This window comes from Ricinus communis, chromosome 1 (genome assembly GCF_019578655.1).
Source record: "Ricinus communis isolate WT05 ecotype wild-type chromosome 1, ASM1957865v1, whole genome shotgun sequence".
Classification (NCBI taxonomy): domain Eukaryota; kingdom Viridiplantae; phylum Streptophyta; class Magnoliopsida; order Malpighiales; family Euphorbiaceae; genus Ricinus; species Ricinus communis.
In genome coordinates this window covers 20,449,377-20,468,410 of record NC_063256.1, presented here as the reverse complement: position 1 = coordinate 20,468,410, position 19,034 = coordinate 20,449,377, and the positions used below count along the sequence as shown (strand labels likewise).

The window sequence follows — 19,034 nt, the reverse complement described above, 5'->3', positions numbered from 1 at the left end:
ATTAACTGCTAAGAAAAAATCAAAGAGATGAATATTATTACGATATTATATGAAAATTAAATTAACACAATAAACATTTCAACTATAAATAATGAATATAAAATCATAATAAAATATGCCAACTAATAATTAAAAAATATATATGTATAAATTTTAAAAAGATAATTGAAAAATGATTATAAAATCAAAATGATTTAAATTGAATAGAATAAGAATGAAAAATTTGGAAAAAAATAATGAAAGGTATTGAAAGTGAAAAAAGAAAAAGGGCAAACAAACAGGAAGTGAAAGGAATCAAAGATATAAAAATAAATAAATAAATAAAATAAAATAAAATTTTAAGCTAATTCCTTATTTTGAAATTCAAGCCCACACATAATAACCTTTCCAAAGCACATAATAAAGCTGTGTTTTAAATCCTGGAACCATATTGCTACATAGTCCAGGGTCCCCAATATAAATCACCGCAAAGTGAAGCAACAATCATTGAGCTTTGAATTGTAGCAGATTGCTAGGTTACATTCACCGTAATAGAGAAGAGTGCAAGAATGCAATTGTGACTAATTAGCCCACTTAATAATGATCATGTTGCTATGGAATTGAGGAAAGTACTCTTTACAAGCCTTACTTTCAACGTGGTATCGATCTCTATCATCAATGACGGGAGAGAAAAATCACTCCATCAATGTGATTTTATATGAACCAAAACTGCGATTTGGAAATGTACTTTCATTCAGATACGTAAACAAAGGCAATGGCAGAAAACGAAACAGTGATTGGCAGAAAACGTAAAGATGATATAAGCATATACTCAGATTAATACCATCAGATGAGATTTGAAAAAAAAAAAAAAATTTGAAACTCTATTTATTCAATTTTCACAAGGTCACTACAATAAAATTCCTCCTTTTGTTTTTCTTTTTTTTTTTTTTTCCTTATTTTGCCTTTTTTCTTTTTGTTTTGTTTTTTTTTTTTGGGGGGGGGGGGGGGGGGGGGGGGGGGGGGGGGGGGGGCTATGTACAAGTTACAGCACAGGGAAATTCCAGTGACAGTGAACAAGCAGGCACCTAGCTTGCAGTTGCAGCCAATCCTTTAAAAAGTTCACACCTGGGAGCCAGAACCTCATGAAGAGAAGGCAAAGGAAGGGCCGAAATGGTGAGCGGTAAAAACAAAACAAACCTTGTTAGTCAGCAGCAGCCCTTACAGGTGCCAAGCGACAATTTCCCCACAATACAATATACAAAAACCAAATTTTCCTCTCCAGCAAAACAAAAGCCAGGTCACACTCCCTGCTCTTACCAGAATTGATTTTTCAAAATTGGGAGCGTGTCACAACCATGGTCGCCAGCTAATGACTTCCCTCTTTAACGCACTTCTCTTTGGCACGAAAGTCCTCCAAGCTACAGTACTCCTCCCTGAGCAACCTATCCAACTCTGGATGTTTCTTTAGTGGTTCTTTGTGGTCACGCAACCCGCGATAATGGTGGAATGCCCTAACATGTACACAGCAATTCTGATAATAAAAACAAACAGCATCCAAGAAAAAATAAATCTAAAGGAAACTAGATACGGCAAGATCAATTTTCCGGACAGACTGATCATGCTTTTGTATGTGATTTACGCTTCATGTCCACAAGATTTAGAAATAGGGCAAACAATCACCAGTAGTACGTTTTTGTCTTTCATGAAAATTGCACACATAAAGCTAAATATTCTTGTTCAAATTGAATAGTATTGGTTCCTTATTCCTCTTGGAGGGGTTCTCCCACTAGAAACAATATGGTAGGCTCCACATGCAGTATTAATATTGGAGCCTAACATTTTCTTTACCAAAAGACTAGCTAAGAATGCTAAAAGTTTCCATTCATCAGCATTAAAATATTTCTGATTAAAGTAATCAATTCTGCCATATCAAGCAATTGAAAAACAAATCGAATGGGCCTGATATGGTTTACTTCCATCACTCCACATAACATTTGCTAATCCCCCGTGTAAAAGCCAGATCCAGTAATGATACTGGATCTGGCTCCATGCACACCACTCTGTGAGTATGGCATTGTGGAGCCTCACAAATTTTCAGAAGGCAGTTAAAGAATATACCATGTATTGGCACTTCAACTACTGATGCTTGGCGGAATCCTCTCAAAGCAGACTTTTAGTTCTATATTTTACACTAGATGGCAGAAAATCAAACTAAAATCGTCAAGTGTCTTCTATCAGTTTTTTTTCTTGAATACCCAATAGTACATTCATGTGTTAATACGTTAAATATTCTCAGGGTTTATTGTAAAGTTTATTATTTATTGTTTAAGAATATCCAAATTCTTATGCTACAATTTCATAGATAGTTCTGATTAAAGCATATAAAATATCTACCCTCTGATTCTACCTAAATATACCTCATTCCAATAAATCCTAGTGGATCTGAACTGACACTACAATACAGCCAAAACTATCTACACAATGATCTTTTACATAGTTAAAACCATACCAAATCTAAGAAACAAAGATAAATGACATGGTAGGCCAAAACAATTCCACTTAACCGATAATTGCTACTGATATTCTCCTGCCCAGTATCAGTCCATAGACCTAATATACATCATGAGTCATATCAATCCACTGATCACTTCAAACAATTTTGTACTAGGTATTTAACTAACTCTTGTCGATGTTAAACAGCTAACTGAGAACAAGCCAGAACATTATTTTGACAGCCATAGTGGCACAGTAGATATTCTAAGAATTTCTAATGCTCGAGTAGTCCAGCTGGCCTTCAGCATGGAACACCTGAATTCATTAATCATAGGTTTTCACCAAAACCTAATAAGACCTATCTGCTTTCCAACAAAATGACTTCTATAATTTCTTTGACATTGTGCTTGTAGGAATTTTCATATTTCCAGAAACAGCAAGCATTAGAGATGGATATTTTCTCATCACTAAACATCCTCGACTACTTCTACTTCCACGCATTCTAATAAGATACCTGGAGAGATCAGTAAACCACCCTGATTATTCTACCTCTACACACTCTAATAGGGTCACACTCTAATAGGGTATGTTCTCATCGCAAAACAGAGGCATATTTTTTTCAATTTCTTTCTTTACATATCTTAACATGTTACTTCAACCTACATATCTAAATCTGACTAAATTGCACCATATGTGTTATCGATAAGTCAATATCAGTTTGTGCTTGTGTGCACACATATACATGCACCTGTTTCTGTGCCAAATAAGTATTCCGTGCACTTTCAAGAGGAAACCTCTATATGCATCATGGTAACGAGAAAGAAAAAGATTTAGATAGTTCTACCAATATTTCTCAAGGCCATAAATGTTGCCTTTCCGATAAAACTCAAGAGTGAGCTCTTCAAAATCTTTATATAAGTCCTCTCTGAATTTACTCTCCAAACCATAACTGAAAAAACAAGCAATTGGATGAAATCAGAAAACCTGAAATTAGCACGAGTAACAGTGAGCATATGTAATTAGAATATATATGTACAATTAAACATGGACAATCTAAATTAAAAATTGAGTAGAACACTGATGGTTATAATGGAAAAGGAAATTTTTATTTAGTAACTTCAATATGTGAAAAGATAAATAAGCATAACTTATCAGTAATACCTATAGAACCTGAAGAGGCACTCTACGCCATAATTATAATTAGCTGCAGCATCTTCCATAGCAAATTTCAGAAACTCATTATACATGGAAGGAACAAACATATCTCTAAGAAAATATGACCAAAACCTATAAAGTGTATTCATTTCCTGCACGAAGATTAGAAAAGGTCAAAATACACCACAAATCAAACAGACTATAAACCGTAGTAGGAGAAAAAAAAAAAAGACAACATCAGAAACCAACATTTACAACATGCAATATCACTAGTCCCTATCTCAAGCACCCCCAGTTCTCACTTACCAAAAGAAGCAAGAGAGTGAAAGAGATGATCAGAAAGTTCTCATGCAGATAAATCAAAAAATAGCCAAAAGATTTCCAGCCTAAAAAGATACAGTGTAGGCTAAGCACAAGAAAGTTCTCATCACATTGCTTGCTCTTGAAACATAGATTAAAAGGGCAGTTTGGCAAAACTACTTGAGATGGATTTAGATATCGATAACAGTGCTATTTTAAAAAATTATCTTTGTAACAGTAGGTGATTGTTTGGTAAACATATTCTAAAGAGCACTTTTATGGGCATGTGGTCCATAATATATACTTTTGTAGGTAGTTTTTCCACAAACTTTTGAGGGGGTATATTTGTCCATAAATATCTCAAATCACTGTTTACTTCTCAAATCTGATTTTTCGCTACCTGCATAAGCAGCTTTGACCTGCTTTTGTAATTACCAAACAGCTATAGTAGTGCTTTTTGATCCAAAAGCAGCAATTTTGCGCGGCAAAAACAGTGCCAAACGGCAGTAACTTAGAATTATTCATCTCTCTAACTGCTAATATGTTAACAGAGAATTCAGAGACAAACCTCACTGCAACCAATTCCCATTTTCTTTCTATCACTCAGGCAGCGCTTGTGAAATTTCAGGTACCTAGGAGAAGCACACAAAGGTCAACTAACTTTCAGAATACAGAAATACATTAATCACCCGACACTCAGATGCACGTCTACCCCCTACACATAATTTGCTTACTTTTGCTGTTTAAAGCCATTTTCTTCTAAAAGTTGATGGCTTGGATGCTGGAATAATGGAAATGACTTTGGCATTGAACCCACAGGTGGACTACTGCCTGAGAGAGTGCTATGTGGAGAAGCACTTAACTTAGAGGACCTCGGGCTGCAAAATTGGAATTTAAATAACTATTAGATTAGGGAACGCTCAATAAGAAGTTTAGCAATTAAGAATATCATTTGGCAACTTGGAAACATATCAATAACAGCTGAGCTACTTATTTCCAATATTTCTCTCTGCAAAAACACTGTAGAATTTGACTAATTTAGTTTTCAATACTGAAAGGCAAGGAGGGTGTCAGAAAGAAACTAGCAAAACACTTTAGAAACAATTTGTACTCACTTATGAGTTTCAGGAGGTGTGGAACTGAAGAAAAATCCCACTGAGTTACTTGGTGGACTTTCTGATATGATCCCAAATGAATTACGACCAGTTCCATGATTCCTAAAGTTGCAGGAGAAAAATCGTTGCTTATGGGATGACTGCGGCTTGGAGAAACTTTTATTCTGTCTCCTTAAATTATTAGAGCTTCCAGACTCCTCCTGGCCACCACTTCCTATGGAGCTTTCACCAACCTTTGAATTTGACATTCCCAGGGCGCTGTTGGTAAACCTCAAGTTCCCATCTCTATTTTCAACACCAGAACTACTCTTTCTGCGATTACATCGCTTAGTTTTAAGCTCCTGCCAAAAAAATCCCATGCTTAAAGGATCATAAATTTTAGAGATAAAAGGAAATCTAGAGAGTAAAAAATGAAACTATTTCAACTATATAATTATTTACAACAGCAACAAAATCCTCACCTGCTCATAGAAATAGAGGCCATCATTAATTGCAAAAGCTTGCTCTTTGGAAATGGATTTTGATTCTTTACTACCAGTTTTGATTCCTTCACCTGCTCTGCTATTCTGCAGTGTACACCAAGAAATTAAAGTGCCAACAAATTGATGGTCAGCTACATTAATTAAGTCATTAATATATTGCCTAAACTGAATAATATAAAATATAGCCATGCGCAGATAGAAAAAGTAGATGAAAGGGAAAGGAAAATGTGTGTGTGTGCGCGCATATATATAGTCTAAATTTAATTTGATCAACCAACAAACCAAAAGCAAAAAGGAAATGATTTATTAACAAACCTTAAATATTTGAAAGGGAAATCCTAAGCCACAATTTGATTCCCAATACATGAATTTACCATTAAATCTTAACAAGTAAAATTGCTACTAAGAAAACACTCCATTCTAGCTGATCTTGTCAGCAAAGCTATAAGATGTGCATAAAAAGAATAGAAAGATGATCATACATAAAACAAGATAATCAAAATCCAATTATCAAATCTCTAGTCCAACAGCTCTTAAAAACTACCAGGGCAGGGATCTTTGTCTGGCTTTCTCCAACTGAATGTCAATTTTAGAAGATAACTTTTCATGTTATAATTTAGCTTTCACAAATACATGAAATTTATATATCCTAGAAAACATGAGCCATTTATTGCTCAAACTAATTTAGATATATTATACATTCAGTATATAACATACATTCATATATAATATCATAATCTAATTCTATTGTCAACATGATCCTGTTTGAATATCAATCCTATATAACTTAACAATTTATTATGTAAGTCTAATCCTAACCCTAAAAGTATTCCAACTTTATAATCGTGCCCCTACAGAAAATCTTTACAATATTAAGACCCTAAATTTACTCCTCTACACATTTAAAATTTAAAAATAAACCTGTACTCCAAATCCTACACGACTTAGGCTAACCCTACAAATATTTCTACTTATAATATTATAATCTAATTGTAACTGTACCATCCTATTCAAATACAAATCATGCATCTTTTTATATATATTTTTTAAGTCTAATGTTAACCCTACAAGTATTCCTACTTTATAGTCCTAACCCTATAAAGAATATTACTTATAATACTATATTTCTAATTTTGCTCCTATATCAACACTTCAATATCTAATATAAGTAAATAACTATATCAAGAAAACAACCTGCTCACTCACAAACACAAAAGTGTTCGGCCCAATAGCTATACCTGGGTGACAATCACCAGTCTTTGAACATCCGGATCGTTCACCAGCATCTCATCTTCTTCATCATCGATCCTGGGCAAATGGTAAACACATGCACTAGGAATGAAATTTATGCCCCAAAAATCTGAGAGTCAGTTATTTAGTACGAAAATTTATCCATGGGACATTGCTATCATTAAGAGAGAATTCTAAATTTACCCATATACTTTATCACTTTCTTATGCCACATTCAGTGAGAGAAGAAAAAGGCATTAATAATAGGTTAGTTAAGGAATTGAAAGAGATGACTGTATGCTTACCAGTATAATTAATAAGAATGACCAATTGTTGCTCTTCCTATTTCAAGAGGAAGGCTAAGGTTATTGCTCTTCCTCGAAAATAGTTGTGAACCTTTCAAAAAGGGGGAATCATTTGAAAGTACCAGGAGGACTGATATGGAAAAGCTCATGATAGTTAGACCAAAGTAACCTTCTTCATGAAAAGAAAATTATGACTTTCATTTTCTCTTTCAAGTTTCTCTTCCAAGGCAGATGACAGGAACTTAATTTATTCTGTAGTATGATTCCTAATGTAGGAACAGATGCCCCTCCCTCCTAACACCCCACCCCAAGTATTTTGAATAATTGATGAGAGATACCAAAAGAGCCCTCCTTTAGAGATTTTTCCTTTAGAATCAAATGGTTGTGACTTGCTATTAATCATTTTATTTTGAAATAAGTTCAAGCAGCTTGAATAGCTGGTAGGTCAAGTAAGAGGGTGATTCTTGAGAAATTCTCTATGATCCTGAGAGCATTTGAAGCATAAGTACAGCAATATTTGATGGGTGCACTGAATATAGGTAAGAACAATAAAATTATTTATAGGAGAAAAAGCAAACGAGTTGAAGAAGCTCTAAATTGTTGATCTTGGGAAAGTATCTCAGCCATTACTAAGAAAGTATAGAATACAATCAGGCCATAGCTTCGCCCAAAAGTTCCTTTAAGCCACACATCAGTTATAACTTCTTGAGGAGCCAGCAATATTCAGCCTCTTCTACAACAAATTTTACTCTAGTTATTCACTCTACAATTCAGTTATATTAACCTTCAAGTCCAATCCAATTACTATTGGAGACAGAGAATTTAGGGGAACAAACCAAGAATCAATAAGTTGTTGTCAGATCATAGGAAACGAATGAAAGTCAAGTATATGAAAGTAATCTACACTTTGGCATAACAGTAAGGTTATTCCTCAGGATGCCATGGGTTTGAGTCATGAGAACCACCTCTATACAGAAAAGAAGGGGGAAAGGCTGCATGCAATAGACACAATTCCTGAGTCTTGGCACAGAAGGCAGCCTCACTCACTGAGGATGCTTTTTAACATGGCTAATGTGATGCAAGTTGCATATCAAATGGACGAACTTAAGAAGATGTTATCATGAGTTTCAATCAAAAATACAATCAGTAAAAGTTAAGAATAGATGAAAAGCAAAGATAATTCAAAAATTCCCCAATCAATCAGCTCCTCCAAACAAGCTACTCACTCATTCTCTATCGGTTGGTTCATAAAACTAACCCTACAAGAACAATCGACGTTATTCTTGTAATGGTTGACACTTTAGATATATTTTCTTAATAGACTTGACAGCTTTGGAGGGAAAAAAAATACTCAAAGACAAAAAAGAAGGATGTCCTACTAGAAGTTAAAGACAATATTGATGATCAGAATGTAGGGATATTAGTGACAGAAATCCAGAACATTGTTTAGTCATACATGTTTTCCTTGCTACACAAGAAAATGAAGATGATTGGCAAAGGAATAGAATCTTTCAAATAAGACTTCTATCGAAGAGTCAAATACATACTAGGGTGATAGTCGCAATTATTATGATCCTGCTTCCAAATATACGCTTAAGAGGTTTTGATCAAAGACAACCAAATCTAACTTCATATGTAGCATGAGTAAATAATCACAACCTCTAATTTTATGAAACAGGTGTATAGTCTAAACCACTGGAGAGTTCATTCATAACAAGCACATAAACTATCAATAAAACTCATTAAGTAAAGGGGTGGTAGCATGACATGAATGTGGAATGAAATAAAGCATTAATACCTTCTAATTGAAGAAACGCTATCATTCTTCTGTATTTTATGCTCAAGCTCCAACTCTTCATCAAGCATAAATGTGTTCGCAAAATCATTAGCCAGTTCACCAACATTGATCGAAGTCATATCTGATGAAAATTCAAAGCAGTCAGTTCCATTGTAATTAGAAACTGCAGGCTCAAATTCCTTTGCATGGCCTAGGTATGGAGCACCATAGCTACTACCAAGATCTGAGAGCTTACTGTTCAAGTCAGTGACACACTCTCCACTTGTATCCCTGTTCACATCACTCATTGCCTGCTTTCCAGCATTAAGCAGAACAGATGCACTGGAACCTTCCATTTTACCAGTATTAATTATTTCTGAAGCATCCCCATTTGGCAAATTGTTCTTCACAAGACCTGCATTAATTGATGAAGAACCATTTTCTTCAGGTGTAGCCCTTGCATTTCCTTCATTTGCAGGCTCTACAGGTTGGGACTCAGAAGTCTGAGTTTGTGATGGCAATGTATGTTCTATGGAAGCTGCAATCCACTTTGACCACTCATCACGCCTCCTAATTTTGTCACCCTAAAAATATAAAACCAGCCATTGTGATGGATAAAATAAAACAAGCCACTTCACTTTCTCAATATAGTGGGTAAAATAGAAGTCGCCTTATCTCCACAATTTAAAGCAGGTAAAGAAACCAACATTTTAACTAAATCATTTCTTAGTAATAAAACTGTATTTGAAAAGAAATAACTGAACATTAGCTCAGAATTTCGAGCACAGTTCAAGCAATGCAGAAGACTCAACGTAGGAAGAGCAATGAAAAGAATAAAATGGTACGCTACACCATTGTGCATAGGAAAAGAATGATAACGGTTCATATGATGGAATCTCAATATAAGTAAATAAAAAAAAAATCTTAATTTGCGTGTGTATGTATTTTTATTTCATATATTTTTCATGAGCATGGTTAGATAAATTTAAACTAAAAAGAGGCCAAAATAGCGTTGCAGTGAACCAAGCAGGAAAACAAAGACACAGCAGAATAACAAATTTAGTTACTACTGAAAAAATCCAGCTAAAAATCATCAAAAATTTGTCCTTCACAATTGTATTTTATTCAAATTAGGCAATTTCACACACCCCCTGCCATACAAAATGAAAGCACCAAGTTAAAGAATACAGTATTAATGAATATAATTATGAAAAATTTGACAGACTCAGCAAAATCAGATTAATAATTAATTTTAGACACTATAGAGACAATACAATTGATGAGAAAGAAATCAAACCTGCACTTCTATTGTACTTGAACTTTGTAGAGCATCTAGGATAATTACTACATCGGTAGTCATTTTCTTAACCTGTGACACCAAATATTTCAATAAGTTTCATTAACTAAAACAACAACAGAAGTGTAGAGCATAAGCATACCCTTTTAAATTTAGCAATGGCGGAAATGGGAACCCATCCTTGGTCATCCATCAAGGATATTAGAAAATGGTCAGTCCTCAGATTTTCATCACTGTCATGAAGAGGGTAACAGAATTAAGAGAAAAAATGCATGTTCTACAAACCAATTCATGCTTTTACAAAATGTCCACAGAAAGTAGTCTAACAGTACATTGAATGGCTTAGTTATCTACTAAGCATAAGCTCAGAGAAATAAGGAAAATAAGACACCACCACTTAATATGGCTTTTAACAAATATGTTCTCAATAAGTAGGCCAAACATGATTATTTTTTTTAAAGATCGTGTGCAATCAACTTAAATTTAAAAATCCCAAGTCAACAAATACTCCCATTTTGCATCAAGGAAATTTATTAGCTGATATCATATAAAAATAAAGGATAAAACTTCGTAGCAGAATTCTAAGAGTATTGATAGAAAATAGGATGGTTTAGCAGTTGAATTCGTGCAGTTTTGAGTGCATTAATGCCTAGTTTTGTTTTTTTTTTTTTTCTGAGAAACCTTACCTGAAATAATACTCTATCTGTCTAATTATGTCATCCCTCAAGCTTGATTCTTGGGGGGGTATTGGAGCCCCTGGACTTGTGGGATATGGCATAAAAACTGCCGGGTGGCCTCCTCTGAAAGAGCCTGGAGGTGCAACAGGAAAATAGCATATAGGTGGTCCTGTATTATAGATGATTAAATTTCAGAAAAGCAGCACTTGATTTTCACAGCAAAGAAGCCAAAATGAAAAAGGAGAGCTAAGAGAAATGATGTCATGATGCAGAAGAGAAAGGAAAGGGCAGCAGAAGAAGGCATGTATATTCACAAAGCATAACCATATTTCAAACCAAGGAAAAGGGATTATCAGCATGTGCTACTAAAAGAGAGCACCTTGGGCAAGGGGATAAAACAAATTACCAGGAAAGGTTGGACCAACCATGAAGCCAGGAGCAGTAGTAAAGTAAGGAGGCCTGACCAGAGGCCTTGATCCCATACCCTGTTGGAAAGCAATGTTATCTCTGGGACTAAATGATCTATGATGCCATGCATGATTCAGATGGCTACCAGGTTCTTGCACACTGGGTCTTCTTGAAAAATTGACAGCATAAGCATTGGGATCCCCTCTTGGTGGAGGCTGAACATTCACAGGTTGTGCAAAAGATTGAACAGTAGAAGAATCAGATACAGACTTTACCAGATGAGCTTCGACACTTGGAAAAGGTGCAGGGCCAGGCTGGTAAGCATATCCAGGAACAGTAATGTGTGGTGGAGGTACCATAGCATGAAAGACAGGTGGAAGGGCTGGTTGCTGATATGGAAACGGTACAGGGAAAGGAGGTGCACCATTTGGGTTGCGCTTAGAGCCTGATCTTTGATGTCTGGATGATGAATACTTATGTGAGGAATTAGGGTTTCCATAACCATGTGATTTCTGTTGCCCAGCTGATTCCTGAAAACCCTCTAAGAATTTAGCAAAAAGGAATAGTATCCATATGAAGCATGCAAAGCATTCTAACCAATAAAAATGGAAGAAGGGAGAAAAGGCACTGATGTGAATTGCAAGCAAAAAGTCATAAGAACATAAAAGCAGCAACTTGCCTACCATATATGCTCACTGCATAATAATTTACAGGACTTCTGCTAGCAGGCAACAATATGAACATGTCAATTGATAACTTACTGAAGTCTTCTAGCAAGCAACTTGTCCTGATTACTTACTGCTATACTAATGTATTCAGAAACTTCCATTTTTTTGCTGGAATGGCCTGCATTGCTCTCTGGTATTTTGGGTCTTAAAATATGTTAATTTGTGTTTTAAGTCTTAAATAAGCATAAATATTTTATGAAGAAGCATGAATAAATTAAAAGGCATGAATAAATTATTAAAAAGCATAAGAAACAATAATTATTTTAACAACATTGTCCCACATGTCGATTACCACAGAAATAAGAACTTCTAAAACTTCAAAGAGAATTATATAAAAGTAAAATAAAAAAGCTAAGAATATAGAAATATTGGTATTGTCGACAGCTATAGAAGATTGCAAAAAGAACTGGTGCTCAGCAACTAGTTCGTGAGTAAGCTCAATTAAAGCTCATCCAGACACTCATTTACTGAGACAATATGAATGAGTTCAAATGAAAACTTAAGCTTATTTAATGAGCTCCTACAGCTTCAACTTTTTGCATTTTCCCCTCTCTTTCTAATATGTACTTCCTGAAAAGTTTGATTAGCTAGAAAATAGACGCAAGAATAAGAAACTATAGTTGATAAATATGTGCATTTTGCTTCATATAAGGTTCATTTTGTTTTATTATAAGTTGGAAATGTTTTGCCTTTAACATGGTATCTATATCTAACTAAAAATTGACTTTTGCTTTTTTGCTTCCAAAGTAATAAAATATCAGAGAGAATTATGTTAAGCTAACTTTCTATAGCCTAAAAAATCAAATGCAATCATCTGTAAGCTTGACTCAATCTTGTTTGTGAACAGCTTTATTTTTGGCTCATTCATAGCTTGCTTAGGTTTGTTTATTTAGTCTCTCAAAGTTTGACAAAGATGCCGATTAACAAGTTTACACTGTCAAAGTTCATATTCTGATGATAAATTATTTTCATTATCATAGAAAACAACATTGGTAATAATGATGAGGTAAGGAATATGGGATTTAACCACTCTTTTTTTGGGGAAGGATTTAACCCCAATTATTTATAAAGTATTGCATGAAGGGAGCTGTTTCCTCTCTAACAAAGAAAGATCTAGCACCCTGTTGTACTAAGAAGTTGATTCTTTGGCTCATGTGCAGTCCACTACATGGTGGGCCCCAGCTAGAATGAGTTGCAGTCTGAAATGTTGGCTTGTCAAGCCAAGCTCGAGCTCATTTTTGGTCTGGCTAAGCCAGGCTTGAGCCTTGTACAGGAGCAGATCAGCTTCAATTTAGCAAAAGTAAGCTTCATACTGCATCTACAGTCCTACAACTATAGTGAATTCAGTATAATCAAATTTCATATAATGAGTGTTTTGAATGATAAACCAAGCAAGTTCTCATGATTTATGGATTTATAAGTGCTATATTACAAATCTTCCTAGTTCGGATTCTATAATTTATTAGGATTAGAAGAGTTAAGCAGTCTACATATTGCTACACAATCTTTTCAGTTTAGGTCTTGCGAATTAAAATTCTTAGAATTAATCATCAATTTAATACTTGCAAAATTCTAAAGCTTATTTAAATATCTTTTTTCTCAAATCCATTATTTTTTTATATCCGAAATTCATATAACAAGTTTAAACTCAAACGCTTGCAAGTTTATTGAAATTCTCAAGCTAAGAAAAATGCAACGCATTATATATGCAATGGCACAATAAAAGCAACAATTAAAACAAGCAAAGAAGAATCTCTGATTATTACTTGGCGTAAAATATCAAAAAAAAAAAGTTGAATAATATGCGTAAACGAACCTAAACAATACCTGGTTCATAGAAGGTGGAGCGGGAGGGACCGTGGGCTTGGTAGCAGAGTCCGCACTCTTGGAGCGTGGCAATTGCTGAGCGTCACTAAGAGCAGGCCAAGACTCGGCGCTCATCACTGGGCCATCGGCCACTAACGGAGTCTTCCAGGGAGATTTAACGCCACTATTCACCTCCTTTTGATCATCCCCTCCCTCACTCTCCGCCATCACCATAAAATACACCTCGATCGCTACAATTATGTTTAAAAACAAAAAGAAGACAGATTGAACTAGAGATAACAGTGATCAAAACAATGCTCCAGTGGCAGAGGTGTTTTGCGGAGGGTTTATTCTCAAATAATAAAAGATAATGACATTAGGGTTTTGTAAGCCTAGAGAAAAGAGTGAGGAAAGAGAGAGAGAGTTGTGTTTTGTGCCAGTAGCAGAATGCTAACAACAAAGTGTCTCCGTAGGTTTGCCTTTTTTTATATCAGTGGAGTGTCAAAAGTGTTTTAAGTGGCTGTTTTGGCTGTGTCCACTCCTTTTCATGCTATATATCTCTTAGACTATAATTATTCTATACTATTTCTTTTAATTGCTTTCGTACCATTTGCAAGCTAAGAAAAACCCTAGTTGTGACCTTGCAGCCAATTGGGCAGTAAAAGTTTGTTATAGGCCCAAAAGTCCAGCTTATTTATTAATAAAATTTAAATAGAAAAAGACTTTTTACTAAATCTTTTTATAATCTCAGTAAAATTTATCCTTCAAAATAATTAAAGGAATAATTTTTTATTTATAAAAATATCTTTTCCTTTAAATTACCAACATTTTTAAAAGAATACCAGCATCTTTTTAAAAAAAAAATTACTTACAAAATATAGCATGTAATTCTAACACCTTTAAATCTCTTTTCTTAGAATTGTATGAAACGATCATTTTTTATGATGTCCTTGCTAATTCTAGGGCCAGCCTCACCAAGAAAGGATATAGATATTTATTTGCAACCGTCGATTGAAGAGTTAAAATATTTATGGGTTGAAATGGTGGAAACATTTGATATTTCTCTCCAAAAGAAATGTATATTGTTATGTTGTGGACGATAAATGACTTTCTCGCATTATATGACTTATGGGAATGAGCAGTTAACGTTATAATTGAACCAGACATCTTGCGAGCTATTTAGAGCTCGAATCGATAAAAAGCTCATTCGAGGTCGTTCGTTAACTTAAACGAGCCAAGCTCGAGTTACTGAATGATCAAAAGATATTAGGATTGGAAAGTCATAATTGTCACGTATTCTTGCAACGAATACTTTGTGTTGGCATTCGTGGTAGCTTAAGAAAGGACATAAGCAGTGTATTAGCGGAGTTGGGTTATTTCTTTCAACGATTGTGCTATAAAAAGTTGAAAAATTAGAAGTAGAAAAAATGGGAGAATAAATTTGTCTAATACTTTGCGAGCTTGAAATGGTCTATTCACCTGCCTTTTTTGATGTCATGGTTCATTGACAATACGAGGCATTGATTGGTGGATCAATGCAATTCGATGGATGTACCCTATCGAAAGGTCATTAATACTCCAAGCACTAATCAAATATTTTTCTTATATATCATTGATCAACTTATTGATCCTTTTCTTGTAGATCATTATGGGTGGCAGTTTTGGGCGTGTACCCAAATGTCTTTAGCGACTACAGCATTGCAAGGCTTTTCAACCTAATTAAGAACAAGCTAACTAGTCATAAAGACTAGTGCAGAGATGGGAGTCGCCACCGGGTAACCGATACATTTTTACTTATGAGTGACGTTTCTCGATTCCATAAGGAAGCTTATGTCACAAATTTAGAGATGGATCTGGAAGCTAACTTCCTTATTTGTGTATATTTGTCTTTAATTTTATTATTTAACGAGTTATTTCCTATAAATGCAACAATTATGTATATTACACATCAAGCACTACAACATGTGAGGTCCACCTAAATCTAGCCCATTTTATTAAAATCCAACCAATATTCAAAATTATTAATCTAACTTCCTAGTTAATTATATACAAGACCCGCCTAGTCTAACCTGATTATAAATTATGCTCTGATTTTCAGTCTTTAAGCCTAATAGACTACTTTTTATGAAAAGGATCAATTCATCAATCTTAAATCTAATATTGCCCAATTTAACCTAATTAAAGCATGGCAAAACTTATTAAGTCTATGTTGATTTTAAGGTCCAATTACTATTTAATTAACCTGATGGAGTATAGTTTTCATGCCTGGTCCAATTTTAAAGCCTATGTCTATATGTTATATTTTTAATTAGACAATCACACAACAAATATTTAGCATCCATCACAGATAAAGAAAAGAGTAATGAGCATAAAATAAATCTAGCTATTATAATCTACCTACAATTAAAAATGAAAAACTCTAAAACTAAGTTATAGTACATGAAATTGCAAAAAATACATCAAAAACTCGTAAATGATCCTAAAAATTATGCACAATCGATCGGGTCGTCGTGAAGATCCGATTGGCTCAACGCATATTCGAATCGACTCTGCATTGAACCCATCAGCTCTAGAGGCTTCGGGTGCTTTTTTGCAGTTTTCTTCATTTTTCGCAACGAGAATCAATTTTCATATACACAAAGGGTAAAAATTCAATTGGAATATGTAATAATTAACAAAATAATAGAAATATAATCTAATTATATTTATTATTAACTAATAAAATTCAAAATCTAATCAAATCATATTCAAAATCCTAAGTATTTTTATTATCAGATTTAAAACTAAATAAAATCAACATGTTTAGTAGAAAGAAATTCTAATCTAATCATATAAATCATGTGGAACAAATATTAAAAAAAAATAATCCTAATATTTCTCTATAAATAAAAAATATATATAAGAAACAATTAGAGAAGAGATGTTGATAATGTGGATGTAGGGGAACCCTCTAGTTGTTACCGTTAGTTGTCATTTTGTGAGTCTTAATAGATGAGAAAGCTATTGAATCAAAGAGTGTTTGGAATTTAGTTCTGCTTTTGAAATTTTAGAAAAGTTTCTATCGTTCTTCACTGGGTTTCCTAATTTGGAGGCTCTTTCTTAGTGGCTTACTAAGGGCTAACTCTTCTGTATATGTCGATACATCATAAACTTTTGGGAATCCTTACTCCAGTAATTAATCAGTATCGCTAGCCCTAGTGTTATATTATTCTATCTATAGGAGTAGGGTTAGGAAATATTGATATTATTCAATTTTTTAAGAAATAGACTGTAATAAGCCTTTATGAGATTAATATCAAATAAAAAGGTATCAAATATTTTATTTTTAAATAATTATCATGAAAAAATATTTAAATTTTTTAATAATTATCATAAATACCTTCTAGAAATTTATTTTTATCAATTTTTGGCATTTTAGGTCGAGAATATACATAAAACAACGTCAGATTCAGAAAACAGCCAATCAACACTGTGGAGAGCCAATTGGCTGTGCACAGAGCCGATTAGCTCTAAAGAGCAAAAGTTTTGAAATTTTAGCAATTCAGTTCCTAAACTTGTAAAAACTACCGTTTTACCCCTCAAACTTTTTTTTTCCTATCAATTAGGTACAAATTGATTCTAGAAAAGTAATTTTAAGTCCAATTATTTTCATCATTCTCTCATATTCACTCATTCTCAATCTCCGAGACTCAATAAGGTAGTAACTTTCATCATCGGATTTTTTTATAATTTTCTCGATATATAGATCTAGAAAATAGGTGCTGACAATCATTATGTGAACTCCAACTGAGTATACATAATAGAGCACATCCAAAAAGGTCAATTATAGAAACTTACATTGCAAAAGACTATTTAAACTTTTGTTTAATGTACTGTGGGTTGTTCAGACTCGTTTTAATTAAGATGAGCAAAATCATGATATATCAAATAATGGTGCTATATCTATATTCTCACAAAATTGTTGGTCATTTGGATCGGCAAAGTTACTTCATTTACCAAGTGATGAGTTCAAGATGGTACAATGGTTTGTCTTGCTGGATTGTGAGGAATTCGAGCCATATTTTGCATGAGTATATAAGAAATCATTATTGGAAAAATTTAATAAACTCATGTCCTATTTTGTAAGTAACTATAATTATTTAAATTCTTCATAGAGACCATATGGAAGTACTTCATTTGGAAGGATGAAAAAATATCGATCAAGTGCACAAGCAACAATTTTCGTTTTAGTTCAAATGATGTGTTAGCATACTCTTACTTGAATTGCTTTTATAATTAAATGGTTTTTTATCATAATATTTTTTAATGTATTGTCTTTCTTGCTTAGATAATACAATTATATCATAATGAACCATTAAACATAATTGAGGGGTTTGTATTCAATTTCATATGCACCATGTAGATGTGTAAAAAAAAGGGATAATTGCAAAAATAATGTTTGAACTTGTTAAAATTTGACAATTAAGTATTTAAACTCTTAAAAGTTACAATTTAATGTACGACCCTATTAAACATTTACGATTGAGTATATATAGTAGGTCAAAAACAAGTTACAGGTTATCCATATTAGCTTATTACAAAATGATGTGTCAACTTGTTAAAATTTATTAATCAAATGTTTAAGCTTTTAAAAGTTATAATTTAGTGTGTAAACTTAAAAATTATTAATATTTGAGTATGTGAAACCAGTCATTAGATATATATAAAAAAAACTAATGTATACAAATGAAACTTTAATATATTTTCATAGTGAAAGATAACATTTACATGAAAGATGATAAATCTTTCATGTAAAAAATAAAAATTATAAAGATAGATAAAAATATATAAATAAATATTATGCATGTCATAAGGAGATATATTAGTAATTAACATTATAGTTAAGATTATCATGCTCGATAATGATCGATCTTTAGATGTTTATAGTGATGGGTTGGAGAAGACCAAGTGTCGCTCAAAGTTGGATAGAGATTTCTTTTAAAAGATGGTGGTAGTAAGAATGATGTATTAATCTAATAAAACTATATAGTTTTTAAAGACTTTTTTGACATTTATTCTTTTTAATCTACTAAGTGGATAATATGTATTTTAAGATTACAAGTCTGTAATTGCTATTGACCTGCTATATACACTCAATTATAAGTGTTTACTATATCCACATACCAAATTGTAATTTTAAAAACTTTAAATATTTAATTGTCAAATTTTAACAAGTTCATATGCCATTTTTATAATTACCCAACTTCTTTTATGTAGGTTACCAGTTCATACACTTAAAT

General features: G+C 33.3%; 1 protein-coding gene across 2 annotated transcripts; it reads right to left on the bottom strand.

The window, feature by feature from the left end:
* Positions 1–840: 840 nt before the first annotated feature.
* On the bottom strand, positions 841–14,216 carry LOC8262247 (la-related protein 1A). Of its 2 annotated transcripts, none has more exons than XM_015719447.3 (15): positions 13,777–14,215; positions 11,220–11,751; positions 10,823–10,982; positions 10,279–10,369; positions 10,137–10,208; positions 9,096–9,423; positions 8,861–8,981; positions 6,766–6,835; positions 5,507–5,611; positions 5,046–5,386; positions 4,665–4,808; positions 4,499–4,562; positions 3,637–3,782; positions 3,320–3,424; positions 841–1,493 (listed from the first exon to the last, which is right to left on the bottom strand). In XM_015719447.3, the coding sequence occupies exons 1-15, from the start codon at positions 13,987–13,989 to the stop codon at positions 1,349–1,351; spliced, it is 2,637 nt and encodes an 878-aa protein (XP_015574933.1). In that variant the 5' UTR covers positions 13,990–14,215; the 3' UTR covers positions 841–1,348. The 2 variants fall into 2 exon arrangements, with proteins under 2 accessions (XP_015574933.1, XP_048228437.1); XM_048372480.1 differs by having other exon boundaries at positions 1,461–1,513; positions 13,777–14,216.
* Between the last annotated feature and the right edge of the window lie 4,818 nt (positions 14,217–19,034).

Coding starts and splice junctions, on each gene's coding strand:
- LOC8262247 (XM_015719447.3), bottom strand. CDS start 13,989: ATGGTGATGGCGGAGAGTGAGGGAGGGGATGATCAAAAGGAGGTGAAT. Junction 10,370..10,822: donor CAGATAGAGTATTATTTCAG/GTAAGGTTTCTC, acceptor TCTTCATGACAG/TGATGAAAATCTGAGGACTG. Junction 8,982..9,095: donor GTGTGTCACTGACTTGAACA/GTAAGCTCTCAG, acceptor AATTTTCATCAG/ATATGACTTCGATCAATGTT.